This window comes from Diceros bicornis, chromosome 36, assembly GCF_020826845.1.
Source record: "Diceros bicornis minor isolate mBicDic1 chromosome 36, mDicBic1.mat.cur, whole genome shotgun sequence".
Classification (NCBI taxonomy): Eukaryota; Metazoa; Chordata; class Mammalia; order Perissodactyla; family Rhinocerotidae; genus Diceros; species Diceros bicornis.
This window is the reverse complement of record NC_080775.1, coordinates 7,251,092-7,277,157: the sequence shown is the minus strand read 5'-3', so window position 1 is coordinate 7,277,157 and position 26,066 is coordinate 7,251,092. Positions and strand designations below refer to the sequence as shown.

Sequence of the window (26,066 nt, the reverse complement as noted above, 5' to 3'; positions counted from 1 at the left end):
AACAGGGAGCGTGAGAATCAAGATGAAAAGTGTGAAGTGTATGAAAGTGTGGTTAGAAAATTGATGAAGATGACCTTGGAGAAAATGAAAAACCTTTTCTTCTGTTTCCCCCGTCTCCTACCTTCTGCCACATTTCAAGGTAAGGTGGCAGCTCTGTGACTAAACAGTGCCAACCGTATCTCCCCCATCATATGAAAAGACCACAAACATTGAAGAGGATGTCTTTATCAAAATATCTGCAATTATGACCTTCAAAGAAACAGAACCAGAACTGCTAGTGAATTTCTTGTTTTCTTCACATGTATCTTTCCTTCCTTTTTTTTCATTTCCTTTATATCTAAGTCTTCTTCTTTAAGCAAAAACATCGTTTCTCTCTGTTAGAAAAAAGTTGAAAAACAGAATTTAATTTGTTTCCCTCTTCTATGATAGTTGGTTTTCCCTGCTCTAAGAAAAGATATTTTGTTTGTCTGGACCGTAACATCATCCCAGAAAGGAAGGCAGATCTAAAACGCCTTCTTAAAACCTGATTTCGGCTGTGCTCCTGTCAAAGGCCATGAAGTGACTCTCCTGCATGCCTCTATGCTTTCTTGAGTGAGACGGGGACAGAATTGAACAGTCATTACAGAGTCATATAATTTTAGGGTTGGAAGAAACTATAGGCCCCATAACCTCATTCGATGCTTAAATCTTTTCTATTACACCCACAATGTTGGGCTTTCAGGGTGCTAATTAATTTCATCTCTCTCCCCTCTGAGTTCTGAACCTGTTGAAAAATACAAGAAGGAATGTGATATTGTGATTTATAATAAGAAATATACATTTGGTCTTTGTCCCCATTTCTGGCACAGAGCTCCCAAAACCTTTGGAATTTCCTAAGTGATGAGAGTGATATGGGTGTCATATGTTATGTTAATGAGGTGACTTTTGGAAAGCCCCTAAGGATGAAGACTGGTACCCAGGGGAGCAAACTGTGTGATTCGAGAGTTGGTACTTTCAGTTCCATTCCTCTGACCTCTGGAAAGGAGAGAGGGGCTGGAGGTTGAATCAATCACCAATGGCCAATGATTTAATCAATCATGCCTAGGTAACGAAGCCTCCATAAAACCCAAAAGGGTGGGGTTCAAAGAGCTTCCAGGTTGGTGAGCAGGAGGAGATTTGGGGAGAGTGGCATCCTCAGAGAGCATGGAAGCTCCCCACCCTTCCCCCATACCTTGACCTATGCGTCTTTTCTATCTTGCTGTTCCTGAGTTATATCCTTTTATGATAAACTGATGATTAACTAAGTAAAATGTTGCCCTGAGTTCTGTGAACCATTGTAGCAAGTCAAACAAACCTAAAGAGGGGGTCTTTGGAACCTCCAATTTGTAGCCGGTTGGCAGAAGCAAAGGTAGCAACCTGGGCTTGCAGCTGTGTCTGAAGTTGGTGGTGGGGAGCATTCTTGTAGGACTGAGTCCTTAACCTGTGGAATCTGACACTATCTCTGGGTAGATAGTGTCAGAATTTAGTTGAATTGTAGGACACCCAGCAGATGTCTGAGAACTGCTCATTGATGTGGAGAACCCCTCCCCCACTACGTTGGAATTGATGATCAGAACACAAATAAGGAGGAACACAGGGATCAAAATACTAGCTTTACTGATGGTAAAGCTAGGTTGGAGAGGGTTGTAGATCTGAGACTTAAGCCCAAGTCTAGGCTTTGCAACCTATGTGGTGAAAGTCGGGTGTGCAGACACACATCTGCCCAGCCCTCTGTGGGAGTGGCCTGCCTTGTACCCATCCAAGGCAGAGAGCCTGGAGACAACCCCTGACACACTACCTAGCTGAACACAGAACCACAGACCACGGAAAATGTCTACTAAACTCTTGCCACCCCGCCAATCAGGTAATCATACCTCTGTCTTGGGGAAAAGGTAGTGAGAGGGGAAGGGAAGGTAGCAATTTCTACCGACTACTTCCAGTAGCCAGAAACTCATTATCCAGAAACTGTGCATATCTGGACAGTTGTGACTTCTAGAAAATTCGTTATGTAAAACTAAAATTCATATTGCTGCAGCTTCTGCCCTACAGTAGCTGTTCTATTTTGGGAGTCTTTTTTTAGAATAAGACTAATCTCTCTTCCACATAACAACCCTTAACAAGCTTTGAGATATACCTTTAGACAGTATCAGAGCCCATCTTCTTTCAGCTGAACATTTGTAGGCGCTCAAATCAACAGCTTTTGGTCCATTCACCATCTGGGTCTACATATTAGATAATATTGTGATAGGTATGTAAAAAAATCTCATTCATTTATAAAGGTCAAAAATTATACCAAAAAGGCTTCTAAATAAAATGGAAGTAGGGAAAAATAACTAAATATGTAAAGAAAACTTAAATAATAAAAAATTATAAAACATTACATTAAATGATGAAATAATAAAATCTCTTATCAAAATTCAGGAATTGGACAGGGATGCCCATTCTCATCACTGTCACTAAATATTGTGTTGGAAAGTTCGGACTAAGCAGTAAGGCAAGAAAATGAAATAAATGGAAATGACACATTTCTTAAATCTACAGATGATATCATAATATTGTTAGAGAAACAGCCATGATTTGTTAAAGATCTGTGACACTGTTTTGAAATTTTACTTACTAGCTCTTGCTGTACTCCAGGAGGTTTTACCTCATTAAGAGATGTTGGGTACTATTTAACTATGTCTTCCTCTTAAAAATACAAAAATCTTTATTCCTTGACAAAAATAGAAACAAAAAACCAAAAGCAAGATGAGGCTCATTGTATGTTCTGTACTATTAACTATTCATTAAAAAGCTGTTTTGGTTGTAATTCTCTTTTTCTTCTTTCAGACCTTAGCTCAATTTGGATTTTAGCTGTACTACACTATTCTACAGACCTTTGCCTCATCTTACATTCACCATAGTTTGGTTTTTTCTTTTTGTATCATGTACTTTTTGTGTGTGTGTCTGAGGAAGATCAGCCCTGAGCTAACATCCGATGCTGATCCTCCTCTTTTTTTGCCAAGGAAGATTGGCCCTGAGCTAACATCTGTGCCCATCTTCCTCTACTTTATATGGGATGCCACCACAGCATGGTGTGACAAGTGGTGCATCGGTGCACGCCCGGGATCTGGGCCTGTGAACCCTGGGCTGCCGAAGTGGAGCGCGCGCACTGAACCGCTTGTGCCACCCGGCCGGCCCCTATCATGTACTTTTGAAATCCTAGTTTTTCAGAATTCCCTGTTTAGTCATTTAATTTCCTTCCTCTTTGGCGTCATTATTTACAACTATACCATCAGAAATTAAATGTTTTAGCTTTCCAACTTTCTCATGGCGTCTTTCCTCTCCATGTCTCATGCCGTCTAATTGTGCCTGTCTTTTTATGAACTTTTTGCAACCTTCTTTCCTAAAGGTAAGTGTATGTGTCTGATTACTTCCAGGCTTTCCCTCTATGGTTATTGCAAATTTTAAGAAAATAAATTAAAAAATGGCCACCTTTCCCTCAAATTCCTGCTACTTCTACCATTATCCAATTTTTTCTTCTCTATTAGAATTATGTAGAGCAAAGATTCTGCAAGTGTAGTTCCCAAGCCAGTAGCATCAGCAGCACCTGAGAACTCGTTATAAATGCAAATTCTCTGGTCCAACAAATACCACACTTAGGCAACCAGAAACTCTGGGGATGGGGCCCATTGATCCGTGTTTTAACAAGCCCTCCAGGTGATTCTGATGCATTCTAAAGTTTGAGAACTGCTGACATAGAGGATAGTAATTACACCATTTATCTCATTAAAAAAATTTTTTTTTGAGGGGCTGGCCTGGTGGCGCAAGCAGTTAAGTGCGTGTGCTCCGCTGCGGCGGCCCGGGGTTTGCCGGTTCCGATCCCGGTTGCACACCAACACACCGCTTGTCAAGCCATGCTGTAGCAGCGTCCCATATAAAGTGGAGGAAGATGAGCATGGATGTTAGCCCAGGGCCAGTCTTCCTCAGCAAAAAAAGACGAGGATTGGCAGATGTTGGCTCAGGGCCGATCTTCCTCAAAAAAAAAAATTTCTTTTCGAATAATGAGAACTCTAACAGATATTCCTTCATCAGAATGTATCTAGCCTCTATGTTCTGCAATTTATATTAAGAATGTGGTTTTTTAAATCCTCATTCAAATATTTCCTGGCTGCTTCTATTTTCAGGGTGATTAATTTTCGTGCAGATATCTATCTTCTTGACATACTGCAATATTTCTTCTCATCTTCTACCCAGGCTGCTTCTTTGAGTTGGGCGTGCTGTTTCAATATTGTATCCTAATCTTAAGTATCTATCAGTTGATATTCAAGTAGCTGCTTCTGCATTCTTCACCAAGTGAACCACCCATGCTGGATTTTCAAACTGTCCTACTGAGCCCAGGGTTCTGGATGGCATCTTGGGTCCACCAGAGGGGTGTAGGGAAAGGCTGAGTGGGAGTGCTTTGTGTGCCCCCCCCCTTTTAACTAGAGTGACTCTAGTTAACATTGGGTTTCCACATCTAATATAATTTTTAAAAAAAGAAGAAAGTTTTCATGTTTTAAAAACTGGGTTAAATAACGGGAATACATGGCTGTCTAGAAAGGCGTAGGCAGGGCCCAAAGATGGGACAGGTACCAATGTCTGAAGCAACACTTGCCTGGTCATTCCCATCATCATCAATCAGAAGGCACTCATATCAATGGCATTCTTGGCCTACAGCCCCACACAGAAAACTGCAGAGCAAAATGGATGTCACTAGCCTCATTCTTGGTCCTCTACTTCCCACTCCATCAGTCCAAGGAGTTAATCATTCCAATAAACACTTAGTCCAATAAACATTTATTGAACGGTGACCTCCAAGTTAATCCCAGTCTCTGTGACTTCAGAAGGTGACTCCAGACTTGACTTTGCTTTCCATTAATATGGATGCAAACAGTATCCATTGTCTTCCTATGAACTTCCCTGTGTAACAGTGTCCTAGTTCTTAAGTAAGTTACGTGCGTCAATGTCTCTTTTCTTCAACAAAAGTATTACATTTCACACTCATGAGCTGGAGTGAGGAAGAAGTGTATGTAAACGAACAGTGGAAGAAGTAATACAAAACAGGAAATGACTAAATCATCATAGTTAGTGGGGTTTTGATGTAAAATATATTATTTTATTTTGATTCTGTGGGTTCTACTTTTAAAATAGTTCCCCAAAGTGGGCAATTCTCACCATTTCCACTGTTATCCTCTCAGACCAAGCCACCATTATCTTGCTTGGACAACTGCAATAACCTGATTGCTTTACTCAAAACAATTAAAACTGTGACTAGACAGAGTGAGAATAGAAAAAGACCCATCTTCTTATTGGAGGATTCTACATCTCTGCCTGCTCGCTTTCTTGTGAGTTGCAATGCCTTTGGCCGGAGGAGTTTACCTCCCCATCCCATTGGTGTCATGCTGGACCTATGACTTTGCTTTGGCCAATGGAATGTGGCCACTGCACCAAAAAAGCTCTAAGAGCTATTGCATGTTTCTACAAGCTCTCTAGCTCAATTCCTGTGGCATAAGACTGGCATGTGCTAAACAGGGGCTGATTTTCTAGCTGAGATCTGAGAATGAAGACCAAGACAGAGCTGAGTTTTACTCTACCCTCAGTCTGGAGCAGAGCCACAGCCCATGGCAGAGCTGTAGATGACCCTCAGTTGATATGCAGCATGAATGGGAATTAAACTTTTTTTGACATAAGCCATTGAAACTTTGGAGTCATTTATTACTGTAGCAACACTAACACTCACTCTCACCACTCACACCCTCTCAAATCTACTAGAATGCAAATTCCATGAAAGCGAGGACATGATTTTGTTCACTGCTGTTTCCCTGGGTCCAAAAGTGGTGACCGGAACATAATAGTTGCTCAAAAAAACTTGTTGAATGAGCAATCTCTTCTAACACCCCTTGTCCTCCCCTCTCTCTCAGGTGAGGACCTTGCTTCTCATTTCAATGAGAAAATTAAGTAATCAAAAGAGATTCCTCTCTCCTCCCACCACCACATTTACTGGCAGACCTACCTCTGACCCATTATTCACAATCTCCCACCTGTTACAGTGGAAGGACTGTCTATGCTGTTATCTCAGGCTGGTTCTTTCATCTCCACACCAAATCTTCTGGCCTTTCTCTTACTCAAAAGCTTTGTGCTTGCAATTCTTCTCTCTCTCTTTTCAGCATTTTCATCAGCATACCACTATACCATAATAACTCCCTTCTTAGAAAACAAACAAAATAATTTAAGGAAAAAACTCACTAACTGCCAGGGGTTGAGGGGAGGGAAAGATGAACAGGCGGAACCCAGAGGATTTTTAGGGCAGTGAAATTACTCTGTATGATACTATAATGGTGGGTACTTGTCATTATACATTTGTCCAAACCCACAGAATGTACAACACCAAGAGTGAACCCTGATGCCAACTATGGACTCTGGGTGATGATGATGTGTCAATGTAGGTTCACCAATTGTAACAAATGTACCATCTGGTGGGGGGTTGTTGATAATGTTGATAATGGAAATCTCTGTACCTACCACTGAAGTTTTCTGTGAACCTAAAACTGCTCTAAAAAATAAAGTCTATAAAAAAACAATTCACTAGCCCCCCACAACTCTTCCAACTACTGTTAGAGCATAATTCCTCAAATGAGTTGTTTATCCATCACTTACACAATATCTCCACTTAGAAGCCAGTTACCTTGCCCAAACAGAACTCTTGAATCCACCTTCCCTCATAACCGTAAACCAACTGCTACTCATCTTCCCTATCTCAAAATGGCAACATCTTTCACTGAGTACTCAAGCCAAAGATCTGAGTCACTAAACCAACTGCTACTCATCTTCCCTATCTCAAAATGGCAACATCTTTCACTGAGTACTCAAGCCAAAGATCTGAGTCACGTTTGATTCTTCTGTTTTCCTTACAGCCCTCATCCAATAAATCAAGCAAGTTCTACGGGCTCTACTTTTCAAATAGATCCCCAAAGTGGGCACTTCTCACTGTTTCCGCTGCTATCACCTCAGACCAAGCCAGCATCATCTCTTCTGGACAACTGCAATAACCTGATTGCTTTATTCCTCTGCTCTCAAACTTACTGTGGCTTCCCGTCAACTCAAATAAAATCCCAAACTCCTCACCTGGTCTACAAATCCTTAAATGACCCAGCCCCTCCCTACTGCATCTCTTGCCTCTGTCCTTTGGCTCATCCACTCACGCCAGCCTGCTTGCTACTCCTGGGACATCGAGCTCCTTCCTACCACAGGGATGCTCTTCCCCCAAATAGCTACATGGCTGTTCCCTCACATCACCCAGGTCTCTGACAAGTGTCACCTCCTCAGAGGGGCTTGACCCCCTCCACCTAAAAAAGCATCCTTTCCATCCCTACACCTGGCATGATTTACTTACCTGCATTATTTTTCTTTGTAACACTTATCACCATGGAACATTACACCATGTATTCATTTGTTTATTTGCTTATTGTCTGTCTGCCTCACTAGAACTTAAACACCATAATAATGGCGAGGATTTTTTCTGTTTTTTTCTCACTATGATGCCAGTGCCATGTGCCTGGCACATAGTAGGTACTCAATAAACAGCAGCGGTAACAGGGCACCAAAAATGGGCTCAGGAGAAAATGAAGAATTCCCTTCTTTGTATAAAACAGACACATGACTCACCAAGGTGGGGAAATATGGGTAATAATAGGAGAGAGATGGTTTTTTCAGACAAAGACAGGTAGGTGAGAAAATTAGAAATTAGTCCCATCTCCACCATAGGTGAAATTAACCTAGCCTCCACAGATCTCAATCTCTTCATTTATCAAACTAGAAACAGAATATTTCACAGTAGTTTGGGGAGGAAAAAAATGAGGTTACTCAAAAAGTTTTGAACTTCTCAGAAAAAATAATTTTGTTATTTCGAGGTATTGTTAATACCCCATCTGGCCATAACTGATGAAACAGATATTTGGATTCCATGAATTTAACCACTTGCTAATGTCACTTCTGGGTTCTTCAGACCAGCTCCTTTGTTCCAGTTTAAACCTTCAGATGTCATATAAAAAAAATTCGCCTATTACGAAATAATCCTCTGGCCCCATTACCCAGAAAGTCCCCATTTTGTTTTTGTTTTTTATTTTTATTTATTTTTGTTTCATTTCATTTTGTTTTCTCAAGCTCTGAAACTAGAAGTTGCTAGAAAGAATTGTGGGGAAAGCTGAGTTTTTATGGAGGCGGTGAAGTTGCTCAGAACCTAAATAAGCAAAATGTTATACTCCTTCCTCCTTGCCCTCCCTTGGCCCACATACTCAGAGGACAAGGCTGCCCAGCTCAGTTCCTGGAGGCCCATCTGCTCTAAAGGAGAGGCAAGTCCGGAGTCAAAGAGAATGCACCCAGCTCCTAAAAGAAAGGAACTTACACCAGCTGGCCAATTGCATCCAGTTCCCTGGATTCATGGTTGAGAGTGTGGACCATCCTGCCTACTGACACTGAAGGTGTGAGTACAATCAAACCGTTTGTAACATATTGCATAATTGTGGACACAGATATACCACATTCGAAGGATTTCTCCTGATGCCCAATTCCATAAAGGAAAAGCCTAACAAAAACCAGTTAAAGCTGATACTATATTAATCTTGTCTCCCCACATCAGAGCTCTAAAGGGGTTTTCCATGCAATCATTCATTCAACAGACACTTACTGAGTATCTATTATGAGCAAGGTACTGCACTAGGCACCGGGAATAAAACGGTGACTTAGAGGCATCTTCTGCCTCTAAAGACATGTAGAGTCAGGCTGGGATGACCAGACACGTCTCCAGGGAGCTGTAACACAGTTACAATTTGGAAAATGTCCTGAGAGCGATGGAATAGTGGTGTTGCTGAAGAGGTAGATGGACCTGGGGATCTAGACATGACACCACCCCTAACTTGTGTGAGTGTGGGCGTTTCACAACTACGAGACTCAATATCTTCATTTGTAAAATGGAAATTGTGATAGTACATTGACCTCCAGCTCTGTAAGAAGTCAACGAGATAATAATCTGCAAAGCTTAGCACAGTGCCTGCCCTGTAGTATGTGTTTAATTGATGTTAGTGATTATCATTGCTATTTCTAAGATGTGGGGGAGAGAGGGCCCTTCCAGCTGGAGGGACAAGGTGAGATTTCCTCTAGGAGGCAGCATTTGAGCTGGATCTTAAAGAGTGAGTTAGATTTGGACTTAGGGATGTGGCGGAGAGAACCAAGAAAGAGGAGGCCATGCTGGGAGATTAACGAGCAGTTGATGATTTTTTTTTTTTCTGTATAGCACAGACAGCATGAAGAACGATAGTGGAGAATTCATGTTGAAGAGATAGGCTAGGGAAGATGATAAAGGATCTTGAATGCCAGGCTCAGGAACCTGGGTTTAATTTTAAAGACATTGCTAAGACTCTAAGTTTTAGATAAGGAGGGGCGAAAAAATTACAGTGTTCTTCAGGAAGATTAAACTGGAAGCAATGGGTAAGAATGATGGGGAGTGGGGAGATACATTTGAGTCAGGGAAGCCACTGGAAAGCTAGTTAGATGTCTAGAGAAAAAAAAAAGACACAGGTATGCCTACATGTCCCCTCCAAATAACCACAGCCCACTGAGCTCATATGGAGCCCCAAAATCTGCTCTAGGCAGCTATTGGTAATTGATCAGTGTTGGCTTGAAAGATGAAATATATTATTATCCATCCATGAATTAGGGCCACACTGGAAGAAGTGAGGGAGCTTTTGCTGATATCCATCCAGCAAACACATCCTGCTCTCAAAGGGAAAGGGAGAAAAGAATTCTGACTTTTTGACAGTCTCTGTGGGATCCAACAGGAATAGTCATCATAAGCTGCAAAATGATAGCAAAATCAATTTTCACCCGTTAGAGAGGGAGGATTCAGTTTTTGGTTCGTACAAACCAACTGTTCTCTCCTGGTATTTGATAGGCGGGGCAATACACAACAGTCAAATAGCTCCTTGGCCACTAGACATTTGAGTAGAAGAGAGTTATTTGATTCATAGTGGATTTTGGTTTTCCACAGTACCCCTGTGCCCCATCTAGTAAAATCTGGTGGAAATTACAAACTGTAGAAATTCAACTCAGTGTCACAATAACAGGATGCACCTGTAGATTTCGTAGAATTGGTTGCAGCATTCTCTCAACCCCAGATCGAGAGAAATAAAACTGTTTGCGTAGCACCAACTGGGGCAAAGTCTGAAGCCGTATTATGTACCTCTCAGTGATGGAAGGTACCAATCAAGGCAGATGCTGTCTATCCATCACCCACTGAACACACAGGGATTGAAGACCTCCATGCTCCACTTCTCTTGCTCTGGTGGATTGCTATTTGGGAGATTAGCAATTCAACAGATGTGTTTGCATTTAGCTGGGCGCTTTTCTGGTCTCCAACCCCCATAATTAGATTCTGGGCTCTTTGAGAGCAGGAAGTCTTTTTAAATTTGTTTTTGCATCTTCCAGACCCTGGGCTGAGTGCCTTGTTTCTGGATTCTTGATGGTATCCATTGAATTGAATTACACTAAAGGAGGCATGCAAAAGTGCATGTACTATGAACAAAGTAAAATGCGGGACCTCTAATGGAGATTTCATGCCCATATCTATGAGATAAAGGAGGAAAGGCAAGAGAGGCCTGGGAAACCATAGGCCTGGGAAAACAAACTCTTACTGAACCTAATAAGAACATCAACTATACAATCAACAGGCTCTCTGTACCACCCCCGGTCATTATACAACCACCATCCAAGAAAACCAAAGGGTTCTCTTCTCTTTGGATTCTGACTCTGAGACCACAGCTCAGCAAGTCACGCTGCTAGAGAAAAGAGAGTGTGAGATGAGAGAGCAAGGCTGCTTTTATGTGGTGCAGCTGGTGAGGCAGAGCAGGCCTTAGCTTTTAAAGGACCCTGCAGAACCCATCAGTCATTTCCCTTGTCAAGGGCCCATCTCTTTCCTCTTTGAGTAGATTGTGAGCAACCTCAGTGCAGGGACATGTCTTAATTTCTTCGATCTCCCCCAGATCCTAACATAATGCTTCAATTGTAGGTACTCAGTCAACATTCGTTGACAGATTACTTGACAGAAGTGAAATTCTTTTGTCCGAGGTTTACCTTTTCTCTTCCTTGGACTTCCCTTGAAGGTGCTAGAAACAATGAAGTGGTACAAAGGACAGTAGTATGAAAGAAAAGAGAGAAATCAAGTGATTCCTGGGCTAAACAGGCTTCCCTCTTGTCCCTATCCCACAGAGAAAGCTGTGCTCAGCGTTTTAACACATCCTCAAAGCTAATTCAACTCCAAAAGATGTGAACAAGAAATGGGAATTTTACTCAAGATTTTTGTGGAATATTGGGGAAAAGGGTTAACATTGCAAAGCAAATTGCAAACTATTATCTTCTAATGATTTTTTAAATTTCTTTTAAGTTGTCTATTTTTTCCGCAAAGTTCCCCTTAATTTTTCACTCTATCCTAATCCCTTCTCTGCCACTTTCTCTCAACCCTACTTCTCCATTGTCTGTCCACCATTTCTTTTTTTCTATAGAGCAATTTTTCTCACTCTTGGCATCTCTAAGGTGCATACTCATGCCCACCCTATCAAGTGTGCCTTGGAAAACTCATGTTTTAACACAAGAAATCAGCAATAAGTGCATTCAACAGAGAGTTTATCTTAGCAACCTTTGGTCTCCAGCATGACAGCATCCTCAGTGATCAGCAGTTAGCAAGCTATGGTACCCCAACATCAAGTGGGACTCACCATCCCTTACTGTGTTCACTTCTTTCTTATCTCTTTCTTCCTTACCCCATTCTTTCTTCTTACTTTTTATCTCTGCATTAAATCATTCATGGTCCATTTCTTTTATTTCCTTTCTTAGGAGAATCTGTGCCACTTGGGATCAGAGGCATTGTTGAAATGACCATCAACAAGCCATAATGGTGAAAGAAGGTGATTGATTTCTCACCACCTCTTCCCCTTTTACCTGCTACTCCCTCGCTCCCTTCTTCTTTATCTAGACTCTGATAATAGAAACAATTTCTGTTACAAGCTAACTATTCATTAGTCGAGTGGGAGGAGAGATTGGGGAACCAAGGTTTTGGATAGTCTGGATGATAAATGACAAAAACAAAGTTCCTGTCTCCAAGGACCATCCAGTATAGTGGGATGAGAGAACAACCAAAGTGAACAACTAACTCCTATCCATTAACGGTACTGCCTTCCTGCCACTCACCTAATCTCAGCCTCGAGCACTTGGATTTAATCACCTGTTGTCTTCTTCCATCTCCCCCTGCTGGTCTCTTCATTTCGTGTTTACTAGCATCTTCACCACGGAGCATTCAAGGAAAGGACAAGATGAAATTCAAATCAGTGAGTTTCACCTCTGCCAAAACTTACAATTTCCATTCTCTACCTCTCGCTTCCATATACCAGGTGTTAAAAACTGCATTTTTTCTCTGCAAGGTATGCTGACATCAATCCTCCTTGCCATTCCAATTTGTATCATCTCATTTAGGTCCTTATTATTTCATGCTTGGAGAGCATTTTAGCATATCTCTGCATACAATTTACTCTCTCCTGCACACGGTACCAGCTCAGGCTAATTATGATGTCACTTGGGTTATGTCCCACCCCTGTTTAGACATCTTCAGTGGCTAAAGTCCAAACATCTTATTCTGCCCTTCAAGGTCCACCCCACTCTAAATCCAATTGACATTTCTAGCCTTAGCTTCCGCTATCTGTCTTCCCAACTCTACTTTTGGTCAACCATAGACCATGCCTTGCTACCTCAGTGTTCACCTACCAAGATTACGCCCATCCTTCAAGGACAATTCTTGGGGCTTTTCCAATCATATCAACCCACTAACTTTTCCCTTCCTGAAATTCTATTGCTCTTCTTATCATGATCATTAGCATTTGTCACTTTTTACTGTTAGAAAATTATCTTGAGCCTAAGACAAGGCAGTCTGGGTCAGAAATTTGTTGTCTGACGTGAGGAACAGTTTCTTCTTGGAAATACCAAGCAGTTCTGATAAAAGACTTGAGCAATTTCCTGATAAATTCAGATTCAGCTTGCACAGTTGACCATCTGTCCTGTGAGGAACTTAGTTACCTTTAACCAAATGTTCCTGTCTTGAATCTAATCTATCAACGTTATCTAGCTACCCTTTCTTCCTTAAAAAAAAAAAAAACTTTACCAGAAAAGAAATCTTTGAACTGGATTTATTGAAAATTACCTCCTTGCAACAGGCTCGAAAAAAAACTTTGACATACGTTCACCAAGAGTTTGTCTGAAATTGCTTTAATACACACTAGTTATATTTTAATGCATATGTGTCTTAACAAATAGCAGTTGGACACTCATATGGATTATGCACTGTGTTAGGTGACATGACTTCAAAGATAAATTGGGGGGCCGGCCGGGTGAAACAGTGGTTAAGTTTGCATGCTCTGCTTCGGTGGCCCAGGTTTGTGAGTTCGGACCTTTAAATAAATAAATTGAAAGTTTGATGTGTAATGGGATATGTATATCATATAACAAAATTCTTATTTATTACAAAGAGGAAAGCAGTGACTTTAAAATGGGGTCACCTAGAACACACTTTAAACAGGGGATCAAAGTGAACGTCGTCAGTAATGTGATGAGAGGGTGTGATGATAAGAACACGGCACCACTTCTGTGTTACTCCTGCCAAAGATGCAAAACCTGAATCCAATCATGAGGAAACAATAAATAAATCCAAATTGATGTATAATCTACAAAATATCTCACCTCAATAGTGTCATGTAATGTAATCTTCAAAAGTATCAGGTCATGGAAGTCAAGAAAAGACAAAGAACCTGCTAAAGATACACGACAACAAGATGCAACACGTGGTTCTGAACTGGATCCTTTTGCTGGAAAGGACATGATAGAGACAACTAGAGAGACTGGGGTCTGAGGATTGAATGGCAGTAATTCATCAATGTTATTTCCTGATTGGGATGGTTGGAGTGATGTTGGAGAATGTCCTCGTTTGTAGGAAATACACACTAAGTATTCGGGGGCAATGGAACATCACATTGGCAACTACTCTCAAATGGTTTGGCGGAGGGGGGAAGTTATTTGTATTATATTTCCAATTTTCCCATAAGTTTGTTTCAAAATTATATGATAACTATAGCTAGCAAAAGTCTCCTGCTTAATAACCATGGGGATAACAGGAATTACTGCCCTCATCCACACAGCTGGAAAAAAAAAAAACCAAAACACTCATCCATGCAGTTGAAAATGTTTCTAGCAATGAAGCTAAAGCTCCTCTGGAATCTGAAAAGATAATCTTGTCCCATTTTGTTAAGTTGCCCACTCCCAGAAAGAGATCAGTTCATTATTTTTCTCTGCAAAACTGATACTTAGCCTGGAAACCATTCTTAGTTCATTTGCAGAATTCCAAGGCTGGGGCGGGCCTGGTGGCGCAGCAGTTAATTTCGCGCCTTCTGCTTCGGCGGCCCAGGGTTTGCCGGTTCGGATCCTGGGCGAGGACCTACTCAGCACTCATCCAGCCATGCTGAGGCCACGTCCCATATAGGAGAAATAGAAGGACCTACAACTAGGATATACAACTATGTACTGGGGTCTTTGGGGAGAAAAAAGAAAAAAAGAGGAAGATCCGCGACAGATGTTAGCTCTGGGCCAATCTTCCTAAAAAAAAAAAAAAACTCATTAAAAAAAAAAAGAATTCCAAGGCTCTTTTCAGAGGTAGCTGCCTTTCTGAGAGAATGTCAGGGGTAGAGGTAATACATATCCGAACCATGAACTGCTTTGGCTCGCCCAGATGGTTTTCCTGTTGTCAATATCTTTGCTTGCTTTCTAATATTTTTTTATTTTTTTTGGTGAGGAAGATTGGCCCTGAGCTAACATTCATACCCATCTTCCTCTACTTTATATGTGGAACACCTGCCACAGCATGGCTTGATAAGCTGTGTGTAGGTCCGAGCTCAGGATGTGAACCTGTGAACCCCGGCCGCGGAGGTGGAGACCGAGAACTTAACCACTATGCCACTGGGCCGGCCACTCTAATATTTTTTAAATGTATGTTACTATAACTAGATGATTGCTAGCAGACGTGAATTTCCAGACAGCAAAACATAGTCAACCATTCATGATAATCGGAAGATAGCTCTGATAATTAAACAGGGAAGCAAGATTTAATTCTGCAAAAAAGTCCCAAGTTTAAAACCAAAGCCCACTTTTAGCATGATCCTTAAAGAGAAAGACAAATCTGGAGGCACAGTATCTTATAAGATACTGTGGATATCATGGTGAAATGACTATGGCTAGTACTGATTATAAATCTAGGGAGATTATTCATGAATTCTGAGTATGGGTCAGTCTGCTGGAACCCAGGATATCATGGTGAAATGACTATGGCTAGTACTGATTATAAATCTAGGGAGATTATTCATGAATTCTGAGTATGGGTCAGTCTGCTGCTTCCTTTTCAGTTATCTGAATATTGGAGACCCAGCCCAGAAACCCACTAGACTTTTTAAAACAATCCACCATCAGAGAGCTTTAGAAAATGCCCGGCTATGACCAAGGCTGCTCTTCTGCACTCGTGGCATGACCTTGCCCCTCCATCCCTTGTGGCACCTGCTGACTCCTCAAGGAGCTGCAAGGCTGGGGGAGGACCTCAATTTCATGATGACGTCAGTTTATGAAACTCCAGATAAGACCACTGCCAAGAAGTGCTTGCTCACTCTCCTTCAACGGCAGGGGAATCTCCCTTTCCTTTTTGGGGTGAAGCTGAAAAAAGGATTCACAAATGAAGCCCGATCCTTCTCACCAACCCCAGCCCACACCTCCCAGCAATTGAACTTGAAAAAAACTTGGTTAAAACCACTTCCTACATTTGAGACTAAAGAAGAGAGTGCTAGGCACGATTTCCTGGCTGAACAAACCAGCCTAATACTTATAGACAGCAACTCCTCACTGTCATAGAGACTGGGTGGACCAACAAGGATGACAACCCTAACGGATTGATCCTTTCATCCCCCATCCTCCAAGCACCATGCAAACAAGAGGCTGACGGGAAACCCAGCCTTCTGCAGAGAAACACCTTCTCTTCACTGCCCCTCCGTAGGCAGCGGATCCTAGGTGCCAGGAAGATGGAGCCATGCCTGCTGATATGGGGATTCCTTGCATTCATGATGGTACCTGGCTGCGCGACAGGTAAGGGGCCATGGGTGCCCTCGGAATCTTGGGAAGGCTAGCGGACATTACCTCTCCCCAGTCACAGAATCAGAGAGGGCACCTAAGTAGAAAATACAGAGAAGGAGGTTGAATCCTGGGTTCTACTCCTCGTCCATTACCCACCGGGGCCCCATTTTATGACTCATTTGTCCGTGATCGATAATGAGAGCTTGGAATGGTGGGCTCTCCAGTCACTCAAAGTCTTTCACAGTTACTTCTGGGAAGAATAGAGTGGCATGATCTTTGAATGTTGACAGGATACTAATGAGCAGATTCCTCCAGAAATTTTCTTTTATTTTCCAATGGATTTAGTTTTCCATGGCACCCACCAGTTGTAAGATCATACTAAAAATCTACTAGGAATCTCTCGAAGACCAGGGTAACGTGCCTGAGATGTCAGTAACTCATATATGAAACATTTGGAGAATTTAAGATCTCAGAAAAGCTTAGCTTCAAAAATGTATACTTTGTTTTTCACTGCCTCAGGAAATAATACCTAGGAAGCTCCTTATATGTGCAATTTTATAGAAATTTTAGAAAATATAAGCATACTCACTTTCAGAACACTACTGTTTCTTATGTTCTTATATGTATATATGCATGTATATGTATGTGTGTATATATATATACACATATATACAAATTCTGAATTTCATTCATCCTTTCAAACGGGTTTTATCAAAGATTTTTTTTTTAAGAAATAAGAAACCACCAACGTCTACCTCAAACCACTCTTGTTAATCGAGTGTGAATTTTCTAATAACTTCTTCCCTTGCTTACCCAGGAAGACAGATAAGATATCAAAGCCTATAATTTCATATTCTTAATTTCTAGATATATAATAATACTAACTGGCCACAGAAAGAGGTATTAAGAAGTGAAATATGATGATGCATAGAAGGAGTCTTTCTGCTTGTTTGGGGGAAGTGGGCCAAGTTCTGTTGGGCTGTGAACTGACCCACATGTAGGAACTCCTTCACTTTGGAGTTAAGTGGGCCTGATTTTAGGAAGGTTTATAATGTGATTTCTGCCTCAGCAAGGTCTTTGCAAAGTGGGAAGTCAGTCCAAGCCAGAACAGAAAAGTCTTTGCAATTAATCATGCGCTATCTCTGGGAAACTCATTTCAAGTAAACTCGTGTTATTGCTAGCCATTGGTGACTTATCTGAAGATATGAATGGTCTTGGTGGCAGTGTGACAAGTGGAAGTACTATGAGGATTCTTTCATTCACTCAGTGCTCCAAAATTCTATCCAATATCTCTTATTCCTCTTTCAACACTGTAGGAAATATCAAAATGAACAGGACATAGTCTTGATCCTTAAGAGATTTATAACATAGTAAAGGGGAGAAAGACATAGGTATAATAATGGTAACACAAACTGGAATGTGATAAGATCTATGGGAGCATGAGGCTACCAGAAAAGGCTTCATGAAGGCAGAATGCAAACAGAGCACTGAGGGACTGGTAAATTTCCATACGTGGAGATTCTGGATAGAGAGGACCATGTGAGCAAAGACACAGCACAGCATTAGGGAAGAGCAAGTGGTCCACTGTGGCCCTGGCACTGGATGGGGATGTGGGGATATTGGAAATGAAGACTGGAAGGGTAGGATGGGGTCAAATGAATGATCTAAGGCCTTGGATAACAAGTTAAAATTTTTAACTTCATTTGGTAGACAATAAAAGACAACTAGGAAATAAAAATCACCATTTATAGAGTACCTTCTATATGCCAGACATATAAATCTTATTTTAACCTTCATACCACTTTGCAATGTGGATGTCACAAACCCACTAGATGGAGAAGAACCCAAAGCTGAGAAGTCACACAGGGAGTGACAGAGCTGGGGTTCAAGCCCAGGTCTCTCTGGCTTGTGCTCTTTCTCTTCACTGCAGACAGGGTCAGAGTCTATGGAGATGACACTGGCATGGAGTGGAGAGGGGTTAGGTACACAGAGACAGGTGGTGGGGCTCTTGAAATAGTCCAATTCAGAGGCAAATGAGGACTTGGTGGCCAAAGAGGATGAAATGGGTTGAGTTTCTCGGATCAACATATGGTTTAGGAACCACTCCAGGGTATGAAATAATGTCATCTCAGACTTTTTCCTCCAAGAACCCAGTCTTAAAATAAACAAGTCTTTTTATGCCTCATGGGTGAGAGGTCTTTAACGAAATCAAACAGACTGTCAACAGATGTAATTTCTAGCTGATTCATAAGGCAGATTTTCATTCTGAAAATTTCCAAAACCACCATTTAAAATTGTGATGGGTTACAGGGGATGTATTAGTCAACTTGAGTGTTTTTAGTCTCTATATTACTGAGTCCTGGGATGTGGTTTAAAAGAGAATTCTCCTGATGTTACCAACACAGCACGTTATTGATGGCACCTTTCTCAGAATTGTGGAAATTCTGAGAGTTTATCTAGGCCTTTACCATCTTTCTTTCATTCTAGGAATTCTGTGATCAAATCTTTAACCCCTAGACCCCCCCCCCCAAAAAAAAAAGAAAAACAAAGTGTGGAAACCCATTAAGATGATATTTTTGTCTAATTATCCCTTCTTGTAAAGACTACTGCCCACACTGGAATTTCCCATCATCATATTTGTCATTAAAACACAAAATGTTAAACTGAAATATAATAACGTACACCTGAAATTTATACAGTGTTATAAGCCAATATGACCTCAATGAAATAATTTTTTTAAAAAACACAAAATGTTTAACTTCACATGTAACTATTCAATTTCTCTAGATCCCAAAGTGTTATTACCACTGTTACCTTGCTCATCTTCACGATATACCTTGGAGAGACAGCTCTTTGGTAAGCTTAGAGAGTAGCTACTTTCTTTAAAACAGCGTGTCTTAAATAGGCAGTGCTGTGTATCACCTGTACATATACTCCATTTTAGATTTGAGAAAACTGAGGCGCAAAAACCGTTGACTTCACTAATGGTCAGTTAGAGATGCTAGTAAAGAACTGTTGATGAGCTCCACAACTCCGCTACTTGACCCCTCTCAGCTCAAAGAGAAGCGTTCTTAGCCTTCTTTGGCTAAAGCCCTGGGTATTCTGGTTACTTCTGTGTAATTTCTTATTGAAGTCATTCCTGTAATAGCTAGAGTCACCTTTAAGTCATGCTGTCCCTCAACACGGTGGCCACTCAAGTGAATTTCCCTGCCTGCCTCATTGTCCAATGATCAGTAGAAACCTTAAAAATAAACAGAGTTCCCTTAGGAAGTGGCCAATGTCACATGAGGTCAGTGCAGAGAAGACTTGGGAGGAAACTGAACTTTGCAGAGAGTTGAAGTTGGGCCAAGGCACCTCCTCACGAACATTGTTCGAGGACCGAAGAGAAGACATGTGAAGGGTGTGACTTTGGACAAATTGCTGCCCCTCCCTGGGCCTCAGTTTCTCTCTGTAAAATGAGAGGGTTGATCAAGATGATTTTGAGACCCCCTTCCAGTTCTATCAATCTATTTTGAGAATTCTGAAAAGGAAATAAAATAAGCTCTGCTTCAAAGACATTTTCAAGCTGGGGTACTTTTGGAGGAAAAAGTTTCCAGACTAAAGACGTACACCACAGGGTCTGGGCTAAGAGACCTTTGAGTGCCAAAGGACCACAGCCTGACATCTCATTGCAGGTTATTTCCAACTCTTGAAAGGTACTCCTCTGCACTCAAGCGTGACCCACGGCTTCCGTAATTGTTACAGTTGTCAGTGTCAAGGCAAAAAACACTACTAACTGTTGGTGAGGTCTTCTGCGGTTTGCTTGTTTAGGGAATTTTTGCCCTCAAACGATTTCCTTGTTTATCACAGGAGAGGTCTCACATGAGTGGGAATCTGTTTCTCTTCTCTTTATCCCAGGCCATTCCCGGTGAGAAAAGGAAAGAGGATCTTAATTCAACGGGTTGCTTCAAAAGTTATAATCCCTCCATCCCTGAAAATGTTCAAATAGAGGCTGTCTGGCCACTTCTCAGGGATGCCATGGAGGGGTGCATATACTGGCTGGGAAGATGGTCTGGGTGGTGTTCTGGCTGCCTTCCAACCTGTATTTTTCACTTTCCCTCCTAGAGAATGAAATTAGGGGTACATGATTTTCGTATTTTTCAAATCCAAGAGCACCGAGATCACATACGAGTGGGGATTCTTGGCTTTAGGAGACAGAGCACAATCTAGCTTGCCGTCAGCTCCCTGCCCCAAACTTTGGGCAGCAGTGAGAAGCAGAAAAGGAAGGAGAATTTGAGTGGGGAGGTGACTGAGGCTGGGTGGGAGGAAGCAACTGAAAGGGTAAAACGGGAACCATGGGTTTACTTGTGTTTGTCAAGCTTCCAACAGCCAGATGCTCAAAGTAAGGAGTTCCTCCACCCCTTTACTCTCCACAAAGTCACGGGCTCCTTCTCTCTGGAGTGTTTAAGCAGAGCCTAAGTGAACATTTGTCAAAAACGGTGCAGTGTTCGCAAACAAGGCAGGAGGCGGAATTGAGAGCCTCTGGTCCCTTAGGACTTAGAATCTAGGATTTCTGCCCTCTGGGCTGACAATGCGTGCCATCCTGGCATCAGTCTGTGGTCTACTCGGGCCCTCTAAAGCTGCTGGGGATCTCTAAACTCCCTGAGACCCTCCTCTCTCATTCAGTCCTTTGTCTAGGCAGGTATCAAGTGAGGAAGGACTGGAGATCCTTAAAGAGCTTCCTCCTCTCCTGTCTTCCTCTTGGGCGACCCTTTCAAACAATTTCTTGAGGAAGTTCTGCTTAGGTGAAGTCAGCTGCTGCCCCAGGTAGCAGTGAGGGGGCAAAGAAAAAAATGGCCCAGAGAACCTCACTACACAAAGATGGACCTCATTTATCTCTCCTATACACACAGCCTGAACTTCTCAACGAGAAGAACAATGTGATAGTAAGAATCCATCCAGCTTTTTTGGTCCTTAATCTTTTTTGAGTGGTGAGTCCTTGAGAAAATTTGATAAGCTCTATTAACAGTCTCCTTAGAAAAATGTACATAAACACAAAACTTTGAGTATAGTTCTCAGAGTTATAGCCTCCCTGTAAACCAAGGTAAGACCTCTGATCACATTCTTTAATGTTGTAGCACCCATAGTCATGAACAGAGAGAATGAGACATAGGAAGTTACCCTCTCTGGTAAGGGAGCTGTAGTTGGCTTGGCTAAGTCAACCTCAGAGGCCTGGGTACCTAGAGAAGACAGCAAGAAGAGGGTACCAAAGACAAACCAAGGACACTAGGCACACAAGAGAAGTAAAGAGCCAGGACTAGAATCCAGCCCTCTTAAATTCCAGTCTAATATTCTTGCATGTCTTTACATTGTCTCTCAGTGACATGCATCCACCCATCCATTCACACATTAGGTTACAGTCCTTGCCCTCAAAGCGCTCACGGTTTAACAATGGAGATGAAACATCTGCTGAGCAGTTCCTATTTAAGACTGCCAAGAGAAAGCCAACTGTGTTTGCCAATGAGTCAACAATCCATCACTGAATCCCCCAACAGATTTTCAAACAAATCACCCATTTAGGGGAAAACAATAGTATAATCGTCTCTAGTTTTTTAGGTATTTTCCGCTCTAAGATTACTCAGAGAGTTTTTGGCTACTTGACTTGTTTTAAAGTTACTCTGGGATTTGCATCCATCAACAGGACACCACAAGTCCCACTGGGAAATGTATTTAGGGCAGTGGTTCCCAGCATCAGCTGCACATTGAGTGTACATCTGGGGTGCTTTAGCAAGTGATATCCAAGCCTCCTCCAAGACCAATTAAGACCAATTAGGTCAGATTCTCTGGGGATGAGACTCAGACATAACAATAACATTGTTTAAGTTCCTCAGATGAGTCAAGATGCAGTTAGGATTGAAATCCACAGAATAATGATTCCCATGGTTGGTATGACTCCATTATTTCATTTCTATTCACTAAGAATAGATGTCTTAATGCAGTACTTCTCAAACTTTAATGTACTTACAAATCACACGGGGATCTTGTTGTGAAGCAGTTTCTGATTCAGGATGTCCAGGGTGGGGTTGAGATTCTGGTTCAAACAGGCTCCTACGTGAGGCCCATGTCGTTGGTGCATGGACCCCATTTTGAGTAACAAGGCTATCATGTGGGAGAAGAAACACACATTGTGTCTACCCACACGGAACTTGCAACTAAAACGGGAAAACCAGTCTGGGAAAGATACAAGATCAAATACTGCAAAGCAGTACATAGCAAAGTTGACGCACGCCATAGAGATCAGAACAGGGAAGGTAATATGCTTTCTGGAGAGTGTGGAAAGGCTTCTCGGAGAAGACGGCCCTGGGACATATTGGCTCTGAATTTGTGCTTGTGAATATCAGAAGACCAGTTGGAGGATGGTATTTTCTAATGATTTTGCTAAAGTTGTATACATGGATCATGATCCACGAGAAAGAAACTGAAAACTGAGGAGTTTACTAGGGCAATGAAATAAATGACGTACATTTAATATATGTATATATATATATATATATATGTAAGCATTTTTGTGTGTGTGATGAGCAAAAGGAGGTTCAAAAAACTAGTGTTTCTCTGATAAAAACTTATACTTTTGCTCAGATGAAAAGCACCTGAGTCCTTCACATCTCTAATCCTCTAGTGTCTACACGTCATTGCCGTCTGGTAGATTTCCTTCCCACTATGTATCACTGGATCAGCATCACCAGTACCGCACGGTACCTCTGGGTAATAGTCAGGAAGTCTGGGGTCTTATTTCCCTACATCCAAATTTTGCCCCTGATCTAGCCCCAGCTAACTGCATACCGCTAGGCTAGATTCCAGGGGCTTCCATCCTGACACTGCACGCCTATTCCCTCACACCCAGTTCATGGGGCTTTTGATCAACAGCTCTCAACCCAGTGTCAGGCATCCCGTGAACAGGAGGATTTCAGGCAGCAGAAAACTCTAAGGCACCAAAATGTAGGTGCCATGGGTGGGGGGTGATGAGAAGGTCGCCGTGCTGGAGGAAGATGAAAGGAAGGAGTCAGGTGCAGAGCAGAAGTCTATGCCTCTGGGCAGGCCTGCCCCTTAGTGGAAGGCATGGGTCAGGTTAGTCAGACATGCTCTCTGGGCTGCTTTTTCACCTTTTCCAAGATTCTCCATCCCCCTCATGCCAGATGCAGTGAAAAAGCGGGCTGGTGTCAGGCAACGAGGAGCAATAGAGTACTTTTGCCCAAAAGAAGAAAGAGCAGCATGTTTCTAAAGAATAAAAAGGAAGGTCTAAGGGGGCGATTCCTTCCTTTACCCTAAAGAGCAGGGAAAACAGAGTAGTGTCCAGGAGGCCCTGATTACCTATAGTGAGAAAGAAAGGGGAGCAGATGGGCAAAGCTGTGAGCTGGCAAACAGATGGCCAGTTAAGGCCCGTGCACGAATGCTGACACCAATACCTATTTTTGATCTGAGGCTCCTTTGCTTTCATCCTTGTTCCCAGAAACGTTTTAAACAATGATGATAATAACAAGAGCTAATATTCGTGGCCTGTACACTATCTTTCAGGCCTCATGTGAAAACATAGTGTTACTTCGGTTAATCCTCAAAATAAGTGAGGCCTTCTCATTATCCCCATTTTACACCCGGTAAACCAAGGTTCACGGAGGTTCATAAGTTGCCCAATGGAACACAACTAGGAAGAAGCTAGGATTTGAGCCTGGCAGTCTCATTCCAGAGACTGCATTCTTTACTATTCCTCTAAACTGCTGCTAAAGGTAAAAATATCTGTGCTGGGTTAATAAAGTTTATTTTCACTTCTTAAAAAGTTGAAGGAAGCCTGCTGCGGGGTATGTCCCTCAGGTCCTGTGGCTGTGCACATTCACGTGTCTGTGCCTACAGAGGCACTGACCTCGCAAGACCCATCTAGTCCTCGGAGTCTCCAATTCACTGAATCCTGCTGCTCTCCTCCCCCCTCCTCCAAAGAGCAGCTTGTGGGGTCTTTCTCGTATTTGACTGCGCTTCAAAGAAAGCACTTCAGTCAGGCCAAGTCTGCCCCAGCCGCCCACAAAACAGAGGAAATTCTGAGCACCTCCGGGCATGAGTCAACGCCACCATGTTCAGGAATCTCTGCCCACGGAATCACCCACTCTTTTCTGTTTGGGACGGAAATAGATACCTCCTTCCGAAGCCTCGCCGCTTTCTGTGTTCTCAGCAATAAAAAACAAAGGCCAGAAGAGGTGTGAGCCTCTCAGGCATGAGGGCGGGAGTTTTCCCTGCTGTGAAGCTTTTCGGAGTGAAAACATTGCTGCCAAGGTAGATGGACAGACAGGAGGGGTGTGACTGGCAGAGGAGGGAAGCAACAGGGTAGCTGGGGACAATCTTGCCTGTGGCAGGACTGTCCGTTATTTCTTCATCTGTTTATTCATTCGTTCAGCAAATATTTATCGAACAATGACTAGGCGTCAGATACAGGGTTAGAGATGAAGGTAAGCCAGTCCTTGGCCTCCAGGAACTCACCATCCAGCAGGAGAGAAATACACTGCACAGATAATTCCAACGCAGATTAAGATCTAAGACACAGGTGTACAGAAAGAGTGGACGGAACACACATCAGATGTTCATCCTCACTGCCAGTCCCAGCGCATCCTGATCCAACAGCTGCCTCACATTCACACTATCATTTGGGACAGAAAGGAGGGCTGAGGGCATTGTCTTGTCATTCATTATTAGTTACCAACATTATTAAAATCAAACACCACTAATTTTGAGTTTAGAATAATCTAGACAGAGGATGCGCAGAGGTTTCTTTTGCTCAAGAAATTCCTTTACACAGAATACGGGAAATTTCAGGTGGAAGTATTTACATTCCTTTAAGAACAGCTGCTTGATCGCTCCCATGGCCCCTGAGTGTTTTAGACGCACCATCTATAGACGTGCTGACCAACTGCCACGTCCCCAGCTGTGCGGGAACCATTCCCCAGTCTGAAACGTCCAGGGATCAGTCCGGTTTACGTTATTATGCACTTAAAAGCAAAACAACAGTGTTTCTTAAAAATAGAGTTTCATGATATGAGCCTCTTGGGGCAAATTGGCCCATCTCCTCAGCGAAAGATCAGTTTATCACGATACCAAGTAAAGGGCAAAGAAATCATGCAAATCATTTCTAAGAGTTTTGCTTGAAGTCCCCAAAACATAAGTTGACGTCACCTTCTTCCTGTCTCAGAGCTCTGTGGGTTTCCTGGGAGTTTTTGGGGGGATGACTTTACGCGAGGCTGTGCCTCTGACATCTTTCCCAGCTGTGGCCGGGGCTGTCGCGGCTTCCCCTGCTGATGAAACCTGGCAGAGCCTTCCAACCCAGCTCTGCACCGGTGTGGTATCTACTTCCGGCCCCTGTGGTAGTGACACCTCTGTTCAGAGCCTGATTTAGAATAAAAGGATCTTTGTGAAGAGAAAACTCCTTATTTTAAGTGGAAAGCAAAACAACCAACTACAAAAAAGTAAGAAAGTACCAAAACCCTTTTTAAAATAAAAAAGCTGTTTCCTCAGCCATCCTGCTCACACCCGGGAGAGCAGAGACCACAAAAGGTTAGCATTTCAGCTCCAGATGGTCGATCATTTTGTCGCTTATTTCACTTCTGGTTTTCGCTGCCTTTCACTCACCAGGCTGTAGTTTCACTTTCTCTCCCCCAGGGCTTCTTGTCTTTCGGTCCTCTGGCCTGAGTTTGCAATGGGCTAATGCCCAGGGACGGCGAGCCAGAGTGGGCCTGGCCGTCTGAGCATCCTGCCTTCCTCCTCCTCGGGTTAGAGTAGTTGTGGCAATGGAGATTTTCCTG

The 26,066-nt window shown here is 42.4% G+C and overlaps 1 protein-coding gene across 1 annotated transcript in view; it reads left to right on the top strand.

The window, feature by feature from the left end:
• Positions 1 to 16,011: 16,011 nt before the first annotated feature.
• IL2RA (interleukin 2 receptor subunit alpha) overlaps positions 16,012 to 26,066 on the top strand; it is a 54,414-nt gene continuing 44,359 nt past the window's right edge. The window contains exon 1 of the mRNA XM_058532379.1: positions 16,012 to 16,257. Coding sequence (XP_058388362.1) covers positions 16,194 to 16,257 — 64 coding nt within the window. The 5' untranslated portion in view covers positions 16,012 to 16,193. The remainder of the gene's footprint in view (positions 16,258 to 26,066) is intronic.